Source organism: Halichoerus grypus, chromosome 6 (assembly GCF_964656455.1).
Source record: "Halichoerus grypus chromosome 6, mHalGry1.hap1.1, whole genome shotgun sequence".
NCBI lineage: Eukaryota > Metazoa > Chordata > Mammalia > Carnivora > Phocidae > Halichoerus > Halichoerus grypus.
The window spans coordinates 118,118,421-118,134,549 of NC_135717.1; the positions used below are offsets into that span (position 1 = coordinate 118,118,421).

At 55.3% G+C, this 16,129-nt stretch overlaps 1 protein-coding gene and 1 long non-coding RNA gene across 2 annotated transcripts; one reads left to right on the forward strand and one right to left on the reverse strand.

Annotated features, from left to right (window-relative positions):
- Nucleotides 1-108: 108 nt before the first annotated feature.
- On the reverse strand, nt 109-6,553 carry LOC144382131 (uncharacterized). The gene is made up of 3 exons (XR_013448553.1): nt 6,398-6,553; nt 6,159-6,280; nt 109-307 (listed from the first exon to the last, which is right to left on the reverse strand). It is a non-coding gene; the product is annotated as an uncharacterized LOC144382131 (long non-coding RNA).
- Nucleotides 6,554-8,407: 1,854 nt separating this feature from the next.
- ATG101 (autophagy related 101) lies at nt 8,408-14,572 on the forward strand. The gene is made up of 4 exons (XM_036096380.2): nt 8,408-8,520; nt 8,811-8,931; nt 11,731-12,057; nt 13,870-14,572. Exons 3-4 carry the CDS (start codon nt 11,806-11,808, stop codon nt 14,272-14,274), a joined length of 657 nt encoding a protein of 218 aa, XP_035952273.1. The 5' UTR covers nt 8,408-8,520; nt 8,811-8,931; nt 11,731-11,805; the 3' UTR covers nt 14,275-14,572.
- The last annotated feature ends 1,557 nt before the right edge of the window (nt 14,573-16,129 follow it).

Genomic DNA, 16,129 nt, shown 5'->3' on the forward strand with positions numbered 1-16,129 from the left:
CCTTCCCCCCCCCCCCCCCATGATTACTGAAGAGACAGAAGCAGCTCTGGATGAATCGTGGATGTTACCAACCTGAGCTCACAGGCCTCAGTTTACTCTTCTCTAAGAGGTAGATAATCCTGACACCTGCCTTTTGGGGTTGTTACACAAACCACTCAGACTAGTTTCCGATATGTGGAAAGCCTCTGATAAGCCCACACCTGGTGGATGGGGCCTGTGGTAGAGGCCTGCGGGCTGAAGGACAAGAGCGCCACTCGGCTGTCACGGTTCCTCCTTGGGGCCATGGTCTCTGATTGGGCTTCCACATCTGTAAGACAGGGTGAGGGCCAGAGCCTGCCTCGTGTTGCCACTGGGAGTCCGGGAACGTCGGTGGGGGGCGCTGAGCCTGGGGCTGGGTGCAGGGCAGCCCAGGATGGTGTTAGTTGTTAGTACAAGTTTTCTTTCCATCTGCATTTTCCACATTCCTCCCTACCTGCCTAGCACCCCAGCAATAAGATCCGGGTTGCTGGTGGCCGTTGTTCTCTTGGGAAGAAGATCGTTCGGGGTTCCTATCTGTAGTCAGGTGACCCTATGTAGGTCCTCCAACTCCCAAGCTCATCAGTTGCTTAACTGCCTTAAGATGCAGATTCCTAGGATCTATGTCAGAAACTTCACTTTGCTGAGGGGGAGGGCCTAGGAATCTGCACTTTCACCAAGCACTCAGAGTGCTTGTGATGCCTGTGGTCTAGGTGCCAATTTTTTGAGAAACAGGAATCTAGATCAACCCCAACCTGAGGCCCCAGGTAGCTGCCAGCCATGCAGGTCCAGCCCCCTTCACTGAGCTCAGTGTCTGTGTAGCTGCATTGAATCCTTCTCAAGGACCTGGTAGGAGACCTGAAAGCACTGCCCCTTACACCTGTTCCTCACAACCCTTGGCCCAGGACTCTGAGGCTCCAACTTGGAGGCTCCTGACTGGATGGAAGTCATACAAAATAGGGCTTTGCTCCCAAGGACAGAATCAAGGGCCTTTCCCTGTGCTCCAGCCACAGCCTGCAGATTCCCTGAGGAGCTATCAACCACGTGCCCTTGCTCAGGTTCTAGGAAGACAGTCCAGCCCCAGGCCTTCTGCAGGGTCCACGTGTGGTTGGGGTGGAGAGCCCTGGGCCCTGCACATGATGACCACCACCTCCAGCATGTGTCCCTGGCACCCCCCGCCTGAGCCCCTGAATGAGCCTTTGTCAAAGCACACACTTGGCAAGGTGCAGGGCAGGCGGCAGTTAGGAGATCTGCTTCTATTTTCAGCCCTGCCTCCAACTCCGTGCTGCTCTCTGAGACGCTTCTCTTCCTCCCTGAGCCTCGGTTTCCCCATCCACTCACTGGGGAGGTGGGTCCAGGGGTGGTACTCTGGTTAGGAGCAGAGCTTGCTGGGAAAGCTGTGGGACTGGACTGAGTCCTCTCCCTTTGGGTCACTCTCTTCCGTACCCCTAACTTCAGCACAAATAGATGTGGAGCACAAGACAGGCCCTTTGGGAAGGCAAAAGGGCCACTTAGGGGCTTGAGTTAGAGGCAGGGGTTGGGTATGGGGTGGGCAATGGAGAGTCTTGGTCTGTGTAGATATCTAAGCCCCATAGTGATGATAATAGCTACCACATAAAGGTTCCATCACCCACTAAGTTCTTTTCATATAACATTCGTTGTTTCTAACCCTGACTACCACCCCATGAGGAAAGTGTGGTTATCCCCACCTCATGGGCCGGGAGCACAGCAGAGTAGTAAAGAGCAAGACCCTTGGAACCGGACTGCCTGGCTTTAAATCTTGGCTCCAGCTTTCTAGCGGTAGAATTTTGGCTCAGATATTCTTCTGTGCCTTAGCGTCTTCATCTATGAATGGGGAAATAATTGTATCTATTTCATAAAGTTACTACAATGATTACATGAATGCATGTATACAAAGTGTTTCAAACAGTGCCTGGTGCAAAACAAACACTCAATAAATCAAACACTCAAACAGTGCCTGGTGCAAAACAAACACTCAATAAATCTTTTACAAAAGAGGAGAAAGGAAATGACTTTCCCAAGGTCACTTGGCTTCTAAGTGGCAGAGCGGGGTGTGTCTAAATACCTAACCACTAGGTCTCCCTGCCCAGGGCCCTGTAAATGAAAGACACTCCATCATGGATGGTGGCTCCTTTCCAGGACTCTGGTGATTGGGGTACAGGGTGGGAGGCTGATTTCTCCAGCTCCGCCCTGCCCCACCCTGCCCCGCCCAAGGGCTGGAGCCTGGAGTCAGGCCCTTTTTTTTCCACTGAGCAACTGGAAGAACTGGCCTCCAAGTCTTGCTAGGAGCTGGGAGGGCGAACAAGGGGGCATTGAGCCTGGTGGGGCCTCACAATGGCTGCTCTGTCCCGGCTAGCCGGGGGCTGGGCCCGTTTCCGACGGGGACAATAGTCAAAAGGCAGTGACGCCGGCAGGGCCTGGAATCCCAGGCGGGATTTTCCAAGGCCTCAAAGCCTGCTGTTTGTCCTCACATGGAGACCCAGGAAGCCTGCCTCCCTGTCTCCCCCCCACCCCACCCACGCTGGGCCCTGTGCCCAGAGGCCCTGGCCCCCTCCCTAGCCCTGAGGTGCCATTGTGACTGGGGTTGGGGAGGCTCTGAGGTCTAGGATCTGAGTGGGTGCTCTATACCCCAGAGTTTGTGCCTGATGACCCTCATCTGGGGCCTGGAATGGAGGAAACTGCCTCATGCCTGGGCTCTGGCCACCGGCACTTGGTTATGGAGGGAGGTGGCAAAGGTTGGCCTCAAGGAGCTGAGGAGCTTCTGAAGGTCACGGGCAAGCACCCTGTGCCGGAGCTGTATTGTGCCACACGGTCGGCTCCGAGGGTCCAGTGTGCTGGGCTGTGTGGTAGCCTGCTCTGTGGCCGCGGAGGGAAGCCTGCGAGAGGCTGTCGGAGGCGGGAGGCCGCATGTGGTGGCTGGACGGTCAGCAGGTGGTTAGTGATGTCCTTCCGCAACCCTGAGGCAGCTACGTGGGGCATGTCCCGGCTGAGGGCAGTGCTGGGTCCCCTGTAGGGGACAGCCAGGCCTAGGGAGTCCCAGGGAGTTTTAGCGTCAATCTGAACTAGCCCCAGCCCCCACCGAAGTCCCTGACTGCAGCGGAGACCCCAGAACCACTGGGCCTCCTCAGAAGACGAGGCTGACAGGGTGAGTGTCCGTCCAGCCACCCTCCAGCCCTGCTCCAGGCTAGGCTTCTGCCGTGCCCTGCCTTGGCCCCAGGTTGGGGGCTGCTGGGGCAAGGTCTAGGCAGGCTAGTGGAACTTTGAAACCTCCAGCCTCCAGTTGTGAGGGCAGGAAGGAGTTAGGGCAAAGCTGAGCAAAAGCCCCCTCCCCTCCCTCCTCCTTTGGGAGGCATGTGTGTATCTGTTCTCTGGGCCAGAGGAGTCTGTGTGACTGTCCTTGCAAAAGGAGAGGGTATTTACCCCCCGGTAAGGGGATATCTCTATGTAACTCTGGCTTCTTGTCAGGCCAGAGGCATCTGTCTATCCTCATAGTACCCCAGTTACCCAGCTTGGGGTCCAGGTCTCCAAGGCTGGGCTGGGTGAGGGCCTCGTCCCTCTGATGTGCCAGACTAGGAGGACAGGGACAGTCGGCACCCGCCTGCCTGGCTTGCAGCTGGGCACTGCTCCCTGCTAACACAGCACGTACCAGGACAGCCCCCCCCACACACACACCCCCGCCCCGGCACTCCCCTTCTGGCCCAGCTGCCACCTCCAGCCCCCGCGGCCGCGCCTGTAGGGGCTGGACCCAAGTGCCGGTGCCTGGGTCAGACCTTGAGGAGACCAAAGGAACAGATGCATAGACCTTGCAGGAAGGAGAGATGACAGAGTCCTTACCCCTGAGGACAGACACGGAAATTAAGCCCCATCCCCACCCCAACTTGGCCAGAGAGACAAACATATAGACCTTCCCAGAGAATGGTACCCACCACCCTTCCCCAACACCGAAGTGCAGATTCCCATATCCCCCAGGAGGACAGGCAGCAGATGGGCTCCCTCCCAGCCCAAGCCAGGTCTAGAGGCTGCCTGACGAGGTCGGGGCTGGGAGGTGCCTCTTTCTCACGCTCTCTGCTACCCTGTCGGAAGCCCAGCCATTTCCTCTGCCTCGGAGGAGGGGATGTTGGGGTGGGCGATGGAGGAGCCCATGACCGGGATCCCAGGGGGCCAGATGTCAGAAGGGGACAGCTGATTCTCCGTGGCCCCGCAGCCTGGCCGGGGTGAGAGGGTCAGCAGACAGGGTGCTGACCACCCGGCCAGGCTATGCACCGTCAGGAGCCCCCGGCCTGACGTCAGTCCCACTCATTGTTGTTGCTGGGGCTTGAGTCACTCCCCGTGACGCCACTGGGGTCAGCTCCGGAGCGACTGGGGGTGGCCTGCAGGCCCAGCTTCAGGGCTTAGCTCTCCCCTGGGCACACACTAGGATGGGGTGGGGCCATCCAAGGCCACAGTCACCATGCAAAGCCAGCTGCCTACTCCCAAGGTCTTGGGTTGGCCTTCAAGGTCCCTGCACGGGCCTCAGCCGCCGGCCTGGCTCAGAGGGCCTCAGCCAGCCGCTCGGCTGCCTGGCTGGCCGTGGCGCCGGGCTCTGACTGAGAAGTCCACTCTCTCTGTCTTTGCCTCTCCTGCCCCGCAAGCCTCAGTTTCCACCCTCGGCTCTCAAGGAGACCTCGCCCCCAAGCCTTTTCCTTTCCCCTTCTCCGGGAACCCCCCTTCCTGAATAATTCCCTATAGCTCCACTTCTTTCTGGAACCACTCCCCCCTTCCTGCCCATCCCCTCACGTTGCTATCCTGTGCTCTCTGCAGCTATCCCGGTTTCCTCCTGGTGTCCAGTCACTGCCCACCTTGCCGAAAGCAGGGCTTGGGCCTCTTCCTTATTCTCGATGTAGCACGTTCTCTCCCACAGGCCCGCGAGATTGACAGCAGGAGCCTCCGTCCCAAGCCCCCTCTGGTCCCTGTAAAGCCTGCTGCCATTTCTTTCATACCAGGTCTTGTGTTCTCCTGCCCAGGAGGAACATTTCCTCTGCAAGACTTTGAGCTTTCAGAGGGCCACACTGTCCACCGTGGTATGACATGGGTGTGCCATGTGGACAGTTACATGCCTGGCATGAATGAATGAATAAGTGAATGAATAAATGATTACATCTTGAAGGGGTGCCTGGCTCAGTCTGTAGAGTGTGAGACTCTTGAACTCAGGGTCGTGAGTTCAAGCCCCCTGTTGGGTGTAGAGCTTACTTAAAAATAAAATCTCTAAAAACAACAACAAAAAAGATTACATCTTGATCATAGGGTGGGATAATTCATTCCACACAGTCTCACTTTTTGGACCCTCCCTCCCTGAAAGGACCACCCACATGGGTGTAGGACCCAAGGTCTGAGGTGCAGTGAGAACTGCCCTGTGAGGATTTGGGGAGGTAAGAGGAGGCAAGGATTGGCCAGCATCTGGCTGGAGACAAGCAAGGTGAGGGGCTCGGCTTCAGCCTCAGGCAGGAAAGCCTCCAGGGGCAGGGTGAGTTTTGGAGGAGGGACAAGAGTGGATGAAATGAGGACAGAGTGTGTGGCCTTGGCAAGTGTATTAGTCAAGGTTCTACAGGGAAAGGGAACTAATAGGATGTATATCTATAGAAAGAGATTTGTTATGAGGAATTGGCTCATGTGGTTATGGAGGCTGATAAGTCCCTAGATCTGTAGTCAGCATGTGGGAGACCCAGAAAAGCTGGGGTATAGTTCCAAATGCTGGCGGGTGGGAGACCCGGGAAGAGCAGGTATTTCAGTTCAGGTCTGAAAGCAGGAAAAAAACCCAGCATCCCAACTTGAAAGCAGTCAGGAATTCTCCTTATTCACGGTAGGGTCAGCCCTTTTCTGCTATTCAGACCTTCAACTGATTGGACGGGGCCCACCTTCATTGGGGAGGTAGTAGTCGGCTCTACTCAAGTCTACCAGATTCAAATGCTAATCTCATTCAGAAAACACTCTCCCAGACACACCCAGAATAATGTTAAATAAATTGTCTGGGCACTCTGAGGCACAGGTAAGTTGACACATAAAATTAGGCATCAAAGTAAGTTACAACGTATCACTGAGCCTGGGTTTCATTACCTTGTAAATTGGGGGGAAATTGTATTTACCTTCAAAGGTAGCTGGAGAAGTCAACACAACAGTGCATTCGAAATGCTGGTGTTGTGCCTACTAAGGCTCAGTGATGGGTAGTAGTAGTGACGATGATGATGATGTCAGGATTGTGGCCTCCCTGAGATGGAGGGTGTCAGGGGTAGGGAAGAGATCAGCCACTCCCTTCACTGACCGGCAGTCTCTGGGAGTTAGGCTCTGATCGCCCCCCCACCCCCACCCCAGGGCTGGTTCTAACCTCCTTCGGTCTCCCCTTTTGGCTCCTCACACACTCAATATTTTATGCTGATTCCTCCTGGTTAAGTCCAGGCTCCAGAAGAGGTTGCTGGTCTGTAAGGCAGTCAGCTTTCTCCTTCCTGAGGCCCTGGGGGTACTCTGAGGCTGCCAGGGGAGAGGTAGCTGCACCTGGGACAGAGACAAACCAGAGACCAAGTGCACCAGGGCCCAACTATGGGGAGGAGGGTGAGGGGATAGGGAACTGATGAGGAGGGGGGAAAGGTCAGCCAGAAAAGGAGTTGTGTGGGGGTTTAAAAAAACTGGTGGGAGGGCACCTGGGTGGCTCAGTCGGTTAAAGTGTCTGGAGTCTTGATTTTGGCTCAGGTGGTGATCTCAGCGTCCTGAGATTGAGCCCCGTGCTCAGTGCGGAGTCGGCTTGAGAGTCCCTCTTCCTCTCCCCTGCCCCTCCTCCCATTCACACTCTCTCTCTCCACCCCTTTCTCTAAAATAAAGAAACAAAGAAACAAAGAAACAAAATCTTAAAAAAAAGAAAGAAAGAAAACCTGGTGGGAGAGGGGGAACCTAAAGGGTGTGCTGGAGCCAGCAGGTACTGATGCTAGAGAGCCCATTGTACCTCTGATGATCAACATGTCATCCTTCATTCATTCCGGACTCTGCATTCAGGGATGTCCTGTAGCTTCAAATCAGCCATCATAGGAAACTAGCAAATGCTACTGATCAAGGCATCTTCTCACAAGAGAGCAGGCTTTGAGTGGGGTGTATTGGAGAATGGTAGTGCATGGGGAGGGTCAGGGTGGAGAAGCCAGAAAGAGAACTTCTGTAGTGGTATGGAATCCTGCATTTGAACCCCAGGCTCGGCAACTTACCAGGTGACATTGGGCAAGTTACTTAACCTCTCCCAGCATCAGTTTCTTTACCTGCCTTCTAGTATTGATCGTTATCAAGCTTAATTGACATAACATAAAGCACTTAGAATCATGCTCTTTACATTCCACTCAATAAATATGATCTATTATTATTTTGGGAAAGAAAGTATGTTAGCATCTTAATCCTCAAGTAAACCACTCAGGCGGAGTCGCGGTAGGGGCATGCCAGGCTCTGTGGGCATTAACAAAACAATGGACAAACCTCTGCCTGCCCCGGGCTTACGATCTACATGGACAACCAAACTCGCTCCCAGAAGTTACAGAGCACTAAAAATGCACTCATTCGTACAACACTTCACATTCCACAAAGATCTTTCATATGAATTATCTCTTGTGAGCCTCACAACAGCGCCCCATTTATAGAGGAGAAAATCAGAAAGGATGAGTGACGTCAAGAGGCTCACACAGGGGGCAATGGCAGAATTATGAGCCTTACAAGAACTGTCACCAGATCGGTCATGGTAGAGCACCAAGTAGTGCTCCTGTATGAAGATAACACAGTAAGGTTATGCCCCTTTCTCCAGCATCGTGGGGCCAGGGATTCTGTCTATTATGCACGCTGGACAAGCTAAAGTTTTGCCATCCGTTCAGCATCATGCAGCGCACCGGCCTGGGCTCATCTCCAGGCCACCTCTCCAGATGGCATGCCCTTCATCTTGGGGGATCGGTGCCCCGTCCAGGCCCCTGAGCCCGGAGTTGGGGAACCAGACCTGCGTTCCAGATGCTGCCTCGTCGCCGATGACTCCTCTCCGCCTAGGGAGGCGGCACAGAGCGCACTGGCCTCTCCTTCCCTCCTATCTCTATGGCGGAAGTGCGCCGTTCCAGCCGAAACACAACAACATTCTCGGTGGTGGGAGTGAATGGACTCGTCCAAATGAGGGGGATACGTCTCACCATCGAATCCAAAGCTCCGAGACCTAATCAAGACAAAAAGTAGCAGGTTTTTACGGAGCAGTATGTGGCCCCCTGTGCCCGTTGGCGTGGCTGTAAGGCGGGGCAGGCGGCTGCGCTGCGTCGGGGCCCTGCCGGGCGGTGTTCGCGCCCCCCCGCCGGAGGCCCGCGGAGCCGGTGGAACCCGCCCGCCTGGCGGGGGCGGAGGCCCGGACTTCCGCCGCCGGCACCGCCTCCTGCCGCGGTGGTTGGGCGCCCGCGGGAGCGCGGCTGCGCGGCCGTCGGGTCTGGGACGCGGGCTCGGGAGGTGGGGGGCCGTTCCACCCAACCGTCTGCCCCCTCCCCCTGTGCAAGCGCGGGCACTCCCCGGGCCGGCGGGAGGGACAGCGCGCCTCGAACTCCCGAGCGCGGCCAGGCTGGGCGCGGGGAGGCTCCCCCACCCGCACCTCCCGGGACCTCAGGAGGCTGCTCCTCCCCTGGACCCTGGACTTCGGCGGGTCGCGCGTGGTGGCGGTGGGAGACACGGGACCCGGGCGGAAGGTCCTTCCTGGGCCCGCCAGAGTGTCTTGACGCTGGGCCTTCTGTTTTTGCTTTTAGGCTCTCTCGCGCTCAGTCGCCGGCGTGGACGTTGAGGCGCACCTGCGGAGGGGGCACCTGCGCGTGAGTAGGAGCAAGGGCATGGTCCGAGCCTGAGGGACCCGCGCTCGAGCCTGTACGCGTAAGTGGGCATGGGGATGCCCTGGGCTCCAGCCTGGCTCTCTGCTCTACAGACCTGGGCCTTGGGGGGAAAGGAGGGATGAGACTTCCCAGGCCCTGCTCGAGAAGACTCCCTCCTCACCGGAGGCGGGGGTGAGGGCAAGGGGACAGACAAGCTCTTCACGCACCAGAGGTGGCTTGCTGTGGGAAGGAGGCTGGGATTGGTTGGTCACTACCGACTTCTTGGAGGAGTGTTGCCTAGAACTGTTCAATAATGAGAGAAGAGCCTGGGCGTGGGGAAAAGAAAGAAGTGGCCTGGGTGAACGTTTGTGGGGGACCCCAGAGGGGGAAGTGGTGGAAGAAGGGGGAGCTGGGCCAGAGGTGGGAGCCTCTAGATGGGAGGCTGTTGAAGGGAAAATACTAGAGGGCAGAAACGAGTGGGAGAGCCTGACTCCTCCTGAGTGTAGGAGAAACCAATCCAGCAACCCTTGGAAGGACCTGGAGGCTCCCGGTCAGGGTGATTTGAGCAGTTACTTTGTACTAGGTTCCAGGCACCGAGTTTCCAGTGATGAGTAGGGTCCAGTCCTGCCCTCAAGAAACTGTCTGTCTAGTGGGAGAGCTAAGACAGGGTAACACCCGTGAAGAGATGGCTGCTAGGACAGGTAGACTCGCGCTGGTAGCCGAGCGAGAGGCAGAGCCAGCGTGATCTCTGAGCTGTCCACAGACTGCCTCGTGTTCACTGCTGAGCATTGCTCTTTAATGGGGATGAGACAAACTGAAATACACTTAGAGGAGAGCTGCCAGATAAGATGTGATGTCCAGCTAGCACGGGTATGGGGACTGGGGACCTTTAACCTGTGGTAGGGGTGGGGCGCCTGGGTGGCTCAGTCGTTAAGCGTCTGCCTTCGGCTCAGGTCATGATCCCAGGGTCCTGGGATTGAGCCCCACATCAGGCTCTCTGCTCCGCGGGAAGCCTGCTTCTCCCTCTCCCACTCCCCCTGCTTGTGTTCCCTCTCTGGCTGTGTCTCTCTCTGTCAAATAAATAAAATCTTAAAAAAAAAAAAAAAAAACAAACCTGTGGTAGGGGTGAGGGGTGATGGAAGAGTTGTGTCCGGATATCAGAAAGGCACATTAGTGGAAAAGGGGTGAGACTTATTCTGTGTGGCTCCTGATATCCAAACTGTGACCAGGGGTTTGAAGCACTGAGGGGCAGATTCCCTCTGCAGAAGGAATACCTGAGTAGAGCTGTTTAAAGATGGAATGGTCTGCTGTGAGAGGTGGTGAGTTCCCCGTCAGGGCAGGTTTGTAAGCTGAACACTCAGCAAGAAATGTGACTATTCCTTCTCCTTTGGGGCTCATATTCAGCTACTTACCAAGTCTGGTTTGCAAGTCTGTTGTTGCCTTCCCACTTGCTCCACCTGTGCTGTATCATAGCCTGTGTCCTCTCTCGGCAACAGTGATATCATAATGAATTATAGTGGCTGATACTTAGTATTTACAACTGGCCAGGTACTGCTTTAAGCGCTTCACAGGTGCTAACTCATCTACTCCCTGGGACAGTCCTTTCAGGGTAGCTTTTATAGATCCCCTTTATATAGATTCAGGAAACTGAGGCACATAGGAGTTAAGTAGCTTGCCCAAGGTCACACCGTGAGCGAGTGGCAGAGCTGGGGTCCCAACCCATGCTGTCTGGCTTTAGAGTTGCTGTTTTTAACCACTATTCTGCTGTTTTACGTAGGCGATTTTATTTGATCCTCACAAGAATCCAAATTTACAGATAAAACACAGTGATTTGCTTGAGGTCACAGAGCAAGATATAGGAGAACTGGGGTTCGACCCAGGACCATTGGATGTGAAACCGTCCACACTTCGCACTTCACTCCCTCACATCCATTGCGCTGTCCCTGTAACTGTCCCTACTGTCGGGGCCTCTAAGTGGACTTCTTGCCCAGCCTTTCTGCCTTAAATCTGAGTTTTTATCCTGGAGTCTGTGGATGGCCCTGGCACTAGGTGAGATTGGGGGTGTGTGCGTGTGTCAGTCAGGTGTCAAAGCCCAGTCTTCTTTTTTTTTTTTTTAAGATTTATTTATTTATTTGAGAGAGAGAAACCATGAGCAGTGGAGTGGAACAGAGGGAGAGGGAGAAGAGAGCCCACCGAGGGGCTCCATCCCAGGACCCTGAGATCATGCCTTGAGCCGAAGGCAGACGGTCAACTGACTGAGCCCCCCAGGCGCCCGTCAGTCTTCAGAGTTTTTATTGATTTCTCAGAGCAGTTTCTGGCCACAAAATAGTGAAGAGCGATCCTTTGCCTTTTATCCAGTTAACTTTCTGATGCACAGATCTGATCTTGGCACAGTGGTGCATTGACTCTTCACTGCCCTCAGCACAGGGTCCACATGCCTTAACCTGGGCATTCAGGGTCCCAGGCAGCCAGACGCCCATCTTCCTTTCCTTTTTACTCCCGCCTTGTACCCTGGCCAGTCTGGTGGCCTTCACCTGCCTTTCTCTCGTCCAGTCCCAAGGCCGCTCAGGAGCAGGGGCCGTGCTCGCCTTGAGCGGCCGGTGCCTGGCAGGTGCCGCACAGGGAGCCTTCGCGGGCCACTGCGCTGGATGCTGTCCTGAGGTCAAGCCCTGGCTGGTTGGTTGGGCTGGTAACTTTGAAGCTCTCCCTTTCTGATCCCGAGAGTCTTCCTGGTAGCAGTGCTGTCAAAACGCAGAGAAGGGCCACGGAGGCAGAGGCTGGCCGGGCCAGGAGGGAAGTGGACAGGTAACGTGCAGATCATTCAGAAGGTGTCAGCTCGCTGACCTGGCTGCTCTTGCAGGGTGGCCCCTGGCTGGGGTGAAGCTCCCCGTGTTCATTCCAGCCCCGCCCCCGGGTGCGGGCTCCTGGCTGCAGGATGAACTGTCGCTCGGAGGTGCTGGAGGTGTCGGTGGAGGGGCGGCAGGTGGAGGAGGCCATGCTGGCCGTGCTGCACACGGTGCTCCTGCATCGTAGCACGGGCAAGTTCCACTACAAGAAGGAGGGCACCTACTCCATTGGCACCGTGGGCACCCAGGACGTGGACTGTGACTTCATCGACTTCACCTACGTGCGGGTCTCCTCTGAGGAGCTGGACCGTGCCCTGCGCAAAGTTGTCGGGGAATTCAAGGTAGGGACTTCAAGGTGGCGCAGCGGGCGGCAGGTGGACCTCGAGTGCCCCTCCACCCTGGCTTGCTCTTGGACCAGCTTACCCTTCCTGAGTGTTCCTGTCAGGTTCTTCCACGGTCTAAGGAACAGGCGTGTTCAGTGCTCCTTGCGGGGAAAAGGGCTTTGGGCAGGGGCAGGGGTTGGTAAAAATACCCAGGGAAGGAGAGCAGGCAGCCCCTGCAGCATGGACATCGGGTTCCCTTGGGTGCTTATTGCCCCCCACCTCTGGGCTGGACCTTCTGTCTGACTCTTCAGCTCTCCCGCCCTCCTGACTCCTTCTCTCTGCTTCCACTTTCCCCTTCAGGAAATTCCTTTCCCCTGGGAAATTCCCGGAGAGGGAGGCTTGCAGGGCTCAGGTGCTTGCCGTCCAGCGGGGCGTCGCAGCGTGGCACGTGTTTGTGTGTACCTGTGGGGGCGGGGAGGAAGGTGGCAGGGACACAGCAGGCTGCTAGTGTTGGTCACCTCAGGCAGTGGGAATTTGTTTTAATTCAGGGTTGCAGTGTTTCACTATTTCAGTGAGTGGCTATTTTGAATTTTCGAGTAAGAGGGAACTTTTTTTAAGGAGGTGAGAGGAGGAGGGTCGTCTGTCTGACTTCCATTCCACAGACGTTTGGAGAGCGCCTACATGGTGCTGGGCGCCATGTGCTCATGGCAGGAGGTGGACCCTCCCCCAGGGCACAGTGTTCCCCCACTCCCATTCCCCAGTCCCTCTTCAAGGGAGGCTGTGGTAGTCAGCCGTCTGTCCTCTAGACACCTGTAAGAGGCACGTGGCATATAATGGTTAAGAGCATGGATTCTGGAGCCAGGCTCTACCACCCAACAAGGTGTGACCTTGGGCAAGTGACTCCACCTCTCTGGCCCTCAGTTTCCCTGTATGTAAAATTGGAATGATAATCGTACCTGCCTCATAGGCATAGGCACTCTGAGGATTAAATGAGTCCGATATGGCAAGTGCTTGGACCAGCCCTGCACCACAGGAAGCTAGAGAAGTGTTAGCCATTATGACTACCAGTCAGGGTCCCGTGACCTTGCTTTGTCCACAAAAGAGAGAATTACTCCTTGATGGACGGTTTAGGACTTGAGGGAAGCATCCTTACCCTCCGAGTTGGTCTTAACTCAGATGGAAAGGGGCTTCAGGGTCCCAGCCGCCCTAGGAGTGTAGGGCCACCACACCCCCTGGAGGTAGGGGATAGGCAGAATTACTGGATGAGGTGGTCTCATTTGCTTCTCAGAGGAGAAGAGGGAGAAGCCAGGTCTGGTCTGTCCTTCCCTCCCCCCTTCTGTTTCTTGGTTTCCTTTTTTTCTTTTTTTAAGATTTTATTTATTTATTTGTGAGAGAGAGAGAGAGAGAAGTGGGGGAGGGGCAGAGGGAGAAGCTGACTCCCCCCTGAGCAGGGACCCCCCCGCACCCCCCCTTGCACATCCCCCCCTTTGGCTCAATCCCAAAGGCAGATGCTTAACCGACTGAGCCACCCAGGTGCCCCTCTTGGTTTCCTTTTTTCTAAGGATCATTGGGCTTTAATCCCCTCTTCTGCTTTTCTTTAGAGACAGATTTTGTTGGTTTGCTAGGAGCACTCAAGTTTAGGCTGGCAGTTTGCTGTGTCACTGCACACGAATCCTTTGCCCCCTGTGGGTTTCATTCCCTGCCCTCCCTGAATGACTGGTAAAGCTCGGAGAGCCTAATTTTTACCCTGGGGTGTAGGAAGGAGGTGCTTACAGGGCGAGAGCCCCTCCAAGGTCTCGGCCTGCTCATCTGTTACCCCTCCTTCCCCAGGATGCGCTGCGCAACTCTGGGGGTGATGGGCTGGGGCAGATGTCCCTGGAGTTCTACCAGAAGAAGAAGTCTCGCTGGCCTTTCTCGGACGAGTGCATCCCCTGGGAAGTGTGGACGGTGAAGGTGCACGTGGTTGCCCTGGCCACAGAGCAGGAGCGGCAGATCTGCCGGGAGAAGGTGGGCGAGAAGCTCTGCGAGAAGGTCATCAACATTGTGGAGGTGATGAACCGGCACGAGTACCTGCCCAAGATGCCCACGCAGTCGGAGGTGGACAACGTGTTTGACACAGGCTTGCGGGATGTGCAGCCCTACCTCTACAAGATTTCCTTCCAGATCACTGATGCCCTGGGCACCTCGGTCACCACCACCATGCGCAGGCTTATCAAAGACACCCTTGCCCTCTAGGCCTTAACTGGGGCCGCGGGTTCTCCTGGATGGCTTGTAGACCTTGGCTTCCGGGGATCGTACTGTGGGGCCCTTGGGGCTCTGGAACGTGCTCCAGGTCCTTGATGAGACTTGGAATGGCCACCCCTGGCTTCCTTGTTTTGTGGCTGCCAGTCTTTGGTCATCTCTTTAACCTTTGCTAATGGTCAAGTCTGGCCTTCACTGTCTCTCTGCACCCCTGTGGGGGTCCCCCTTCCTCCACTGTATGGAAGAGCCATCGCTAGGATGGTGAATAAAGTTGAGAATGTATTTGGGTTGAGCCATCTCTCCGTTAGCTTGTGTTCTGCCCTGAAACATTAACACTCCCTGGCAGACCTGTGAGGATACAGGTGTGTGTTAAGGGCATTATTCCAACATGAAGGGAATGGGGGGAGGGGATAGATTAAAACTGACCAATTCGGTACTTTGTTGGACATTCACATAAGCAGGTGTTAACCACCCAGGTGTCACCGTGGTCAGCCTGTGAAAGACGACACAGATCAGGAACTGTTGCTTTTGGATATGATTGCTGTTTCTTCTCCCTAAGGAAGCTGTGATATCCCTGCCTTTTATATTATCTGGTCTGGTTTCATGATGCCTCAAAGAGTATCTTCTGTGTCTTCATAGAGCACATCCAGGTCCCCGCGTGCACCAGAAAGCTCATTTAACTGGGGGTTTCCTTCTCCGGAGAGAGACTGGCCAACTTGAGACAGGTGTCTGATGACACTTCTTCCAGGTCACGCTGGCCCTTGCTGGTCGTTAGGACAGTGCTTTGTTAACACACTCATTTCTACACCAGCATACTCAAAATCCGTGAACTCCTTCTTGTGTACTTCTGATTTATTCTATATTTTATACTTTTGGGTTGTATGTGGGCAGTTGTACCAGGCTAAATGGAGCGGGGGTGGGGTGGGGTGGGGGGGTCTTGCCCGTGGTCCTGGAGCAGGTAGGTAGCCAGCGTAGGCAGGAAGTGTTCACACATTTTTCCCATTCCAAGCCACCTTGGCCCTGTGATACTTCACAACAGATCTTGTGAAGTCTTGCCCTTGATCTCTGGGGCATTGGGAGAACTCAGGAGGTTCTTAAGGCTTTGGAGATGGGGAAGGCCGTTTCCTAGCAGGTCCTTGATGGTGTGTAATTCCTACCTGGCCTGCTGCAGTCTGGGGATCTTCTTTTCCTCCTAGCTAGCCATCAGCTAATCCCTTCTGAGTGGTTGGTTGGCTGATAGAGTTGTTTGTTGGCCGTGACTTAGTTTTTAAAAAAAGAGCTCCAGGTTGCTGTCTTTCAGGAGACCTGAGCAGGAGGGTCTTCCCTCCATCCCAGCTTTTTGAGACTTTCTACTTCACTGCAGCCAGACTCTGCTCTACCTCCGACCCCAGGTTGGCTGTGGGACACCCCACAGGCAGTGAGCTCCCCTTGGTGGACAGGACAGTAACCTTTCCATTCCTTTTGGCATTATGATTTCCCAGAGGTAGGGGACTGATTTACTCAAGGCCGAAACAGGAGCCCTGGTGACTCAAATCTGCTTTCTCATCAGTAGGTAACTTGACCTCTGGGGCCTGAGCAGAGGAATGGGGATAGGACTTGAAGTTCCCCTGCCCTCCGTCTCTCCTTGCTGTGGGCCCAAGGAGGCACTGGCCTGCTTGTCCAACTCCAAGAGGCTCCCAGAAGGGACGATGGAGGAGTAAGGATCCGTGCCCCTCAGGTCCCGGAGGCTGCTCATTTGCCTCCTGTTCCAGTGGCCACCCGGGCCACCTGGCAGTATTGAGCTTTGGCTCAGGGACAGCCCGGGAATGCTTGCTTGTCTTGTGTCCTGTTTAGTGGGGTGGCACCCCAC

Bases quoted from the DNA above. Each gene is read 5' to 3' on its own strand.
- ATG101 (XM_036096380.2), top strand. From the start codon at position 11,806: ATGAACTGTCGCTCGGAGGTGCTGGAGGTGTCGGTGGAGGGGCGGCAG. The intron at 12,058-13,869 runs GTAGGGACTTCA...CTCCTTCCCCAG, and splicing joins AAGTTGTCGGGGAATTCAAG to GATGCGCTGCGCAACTCTGG.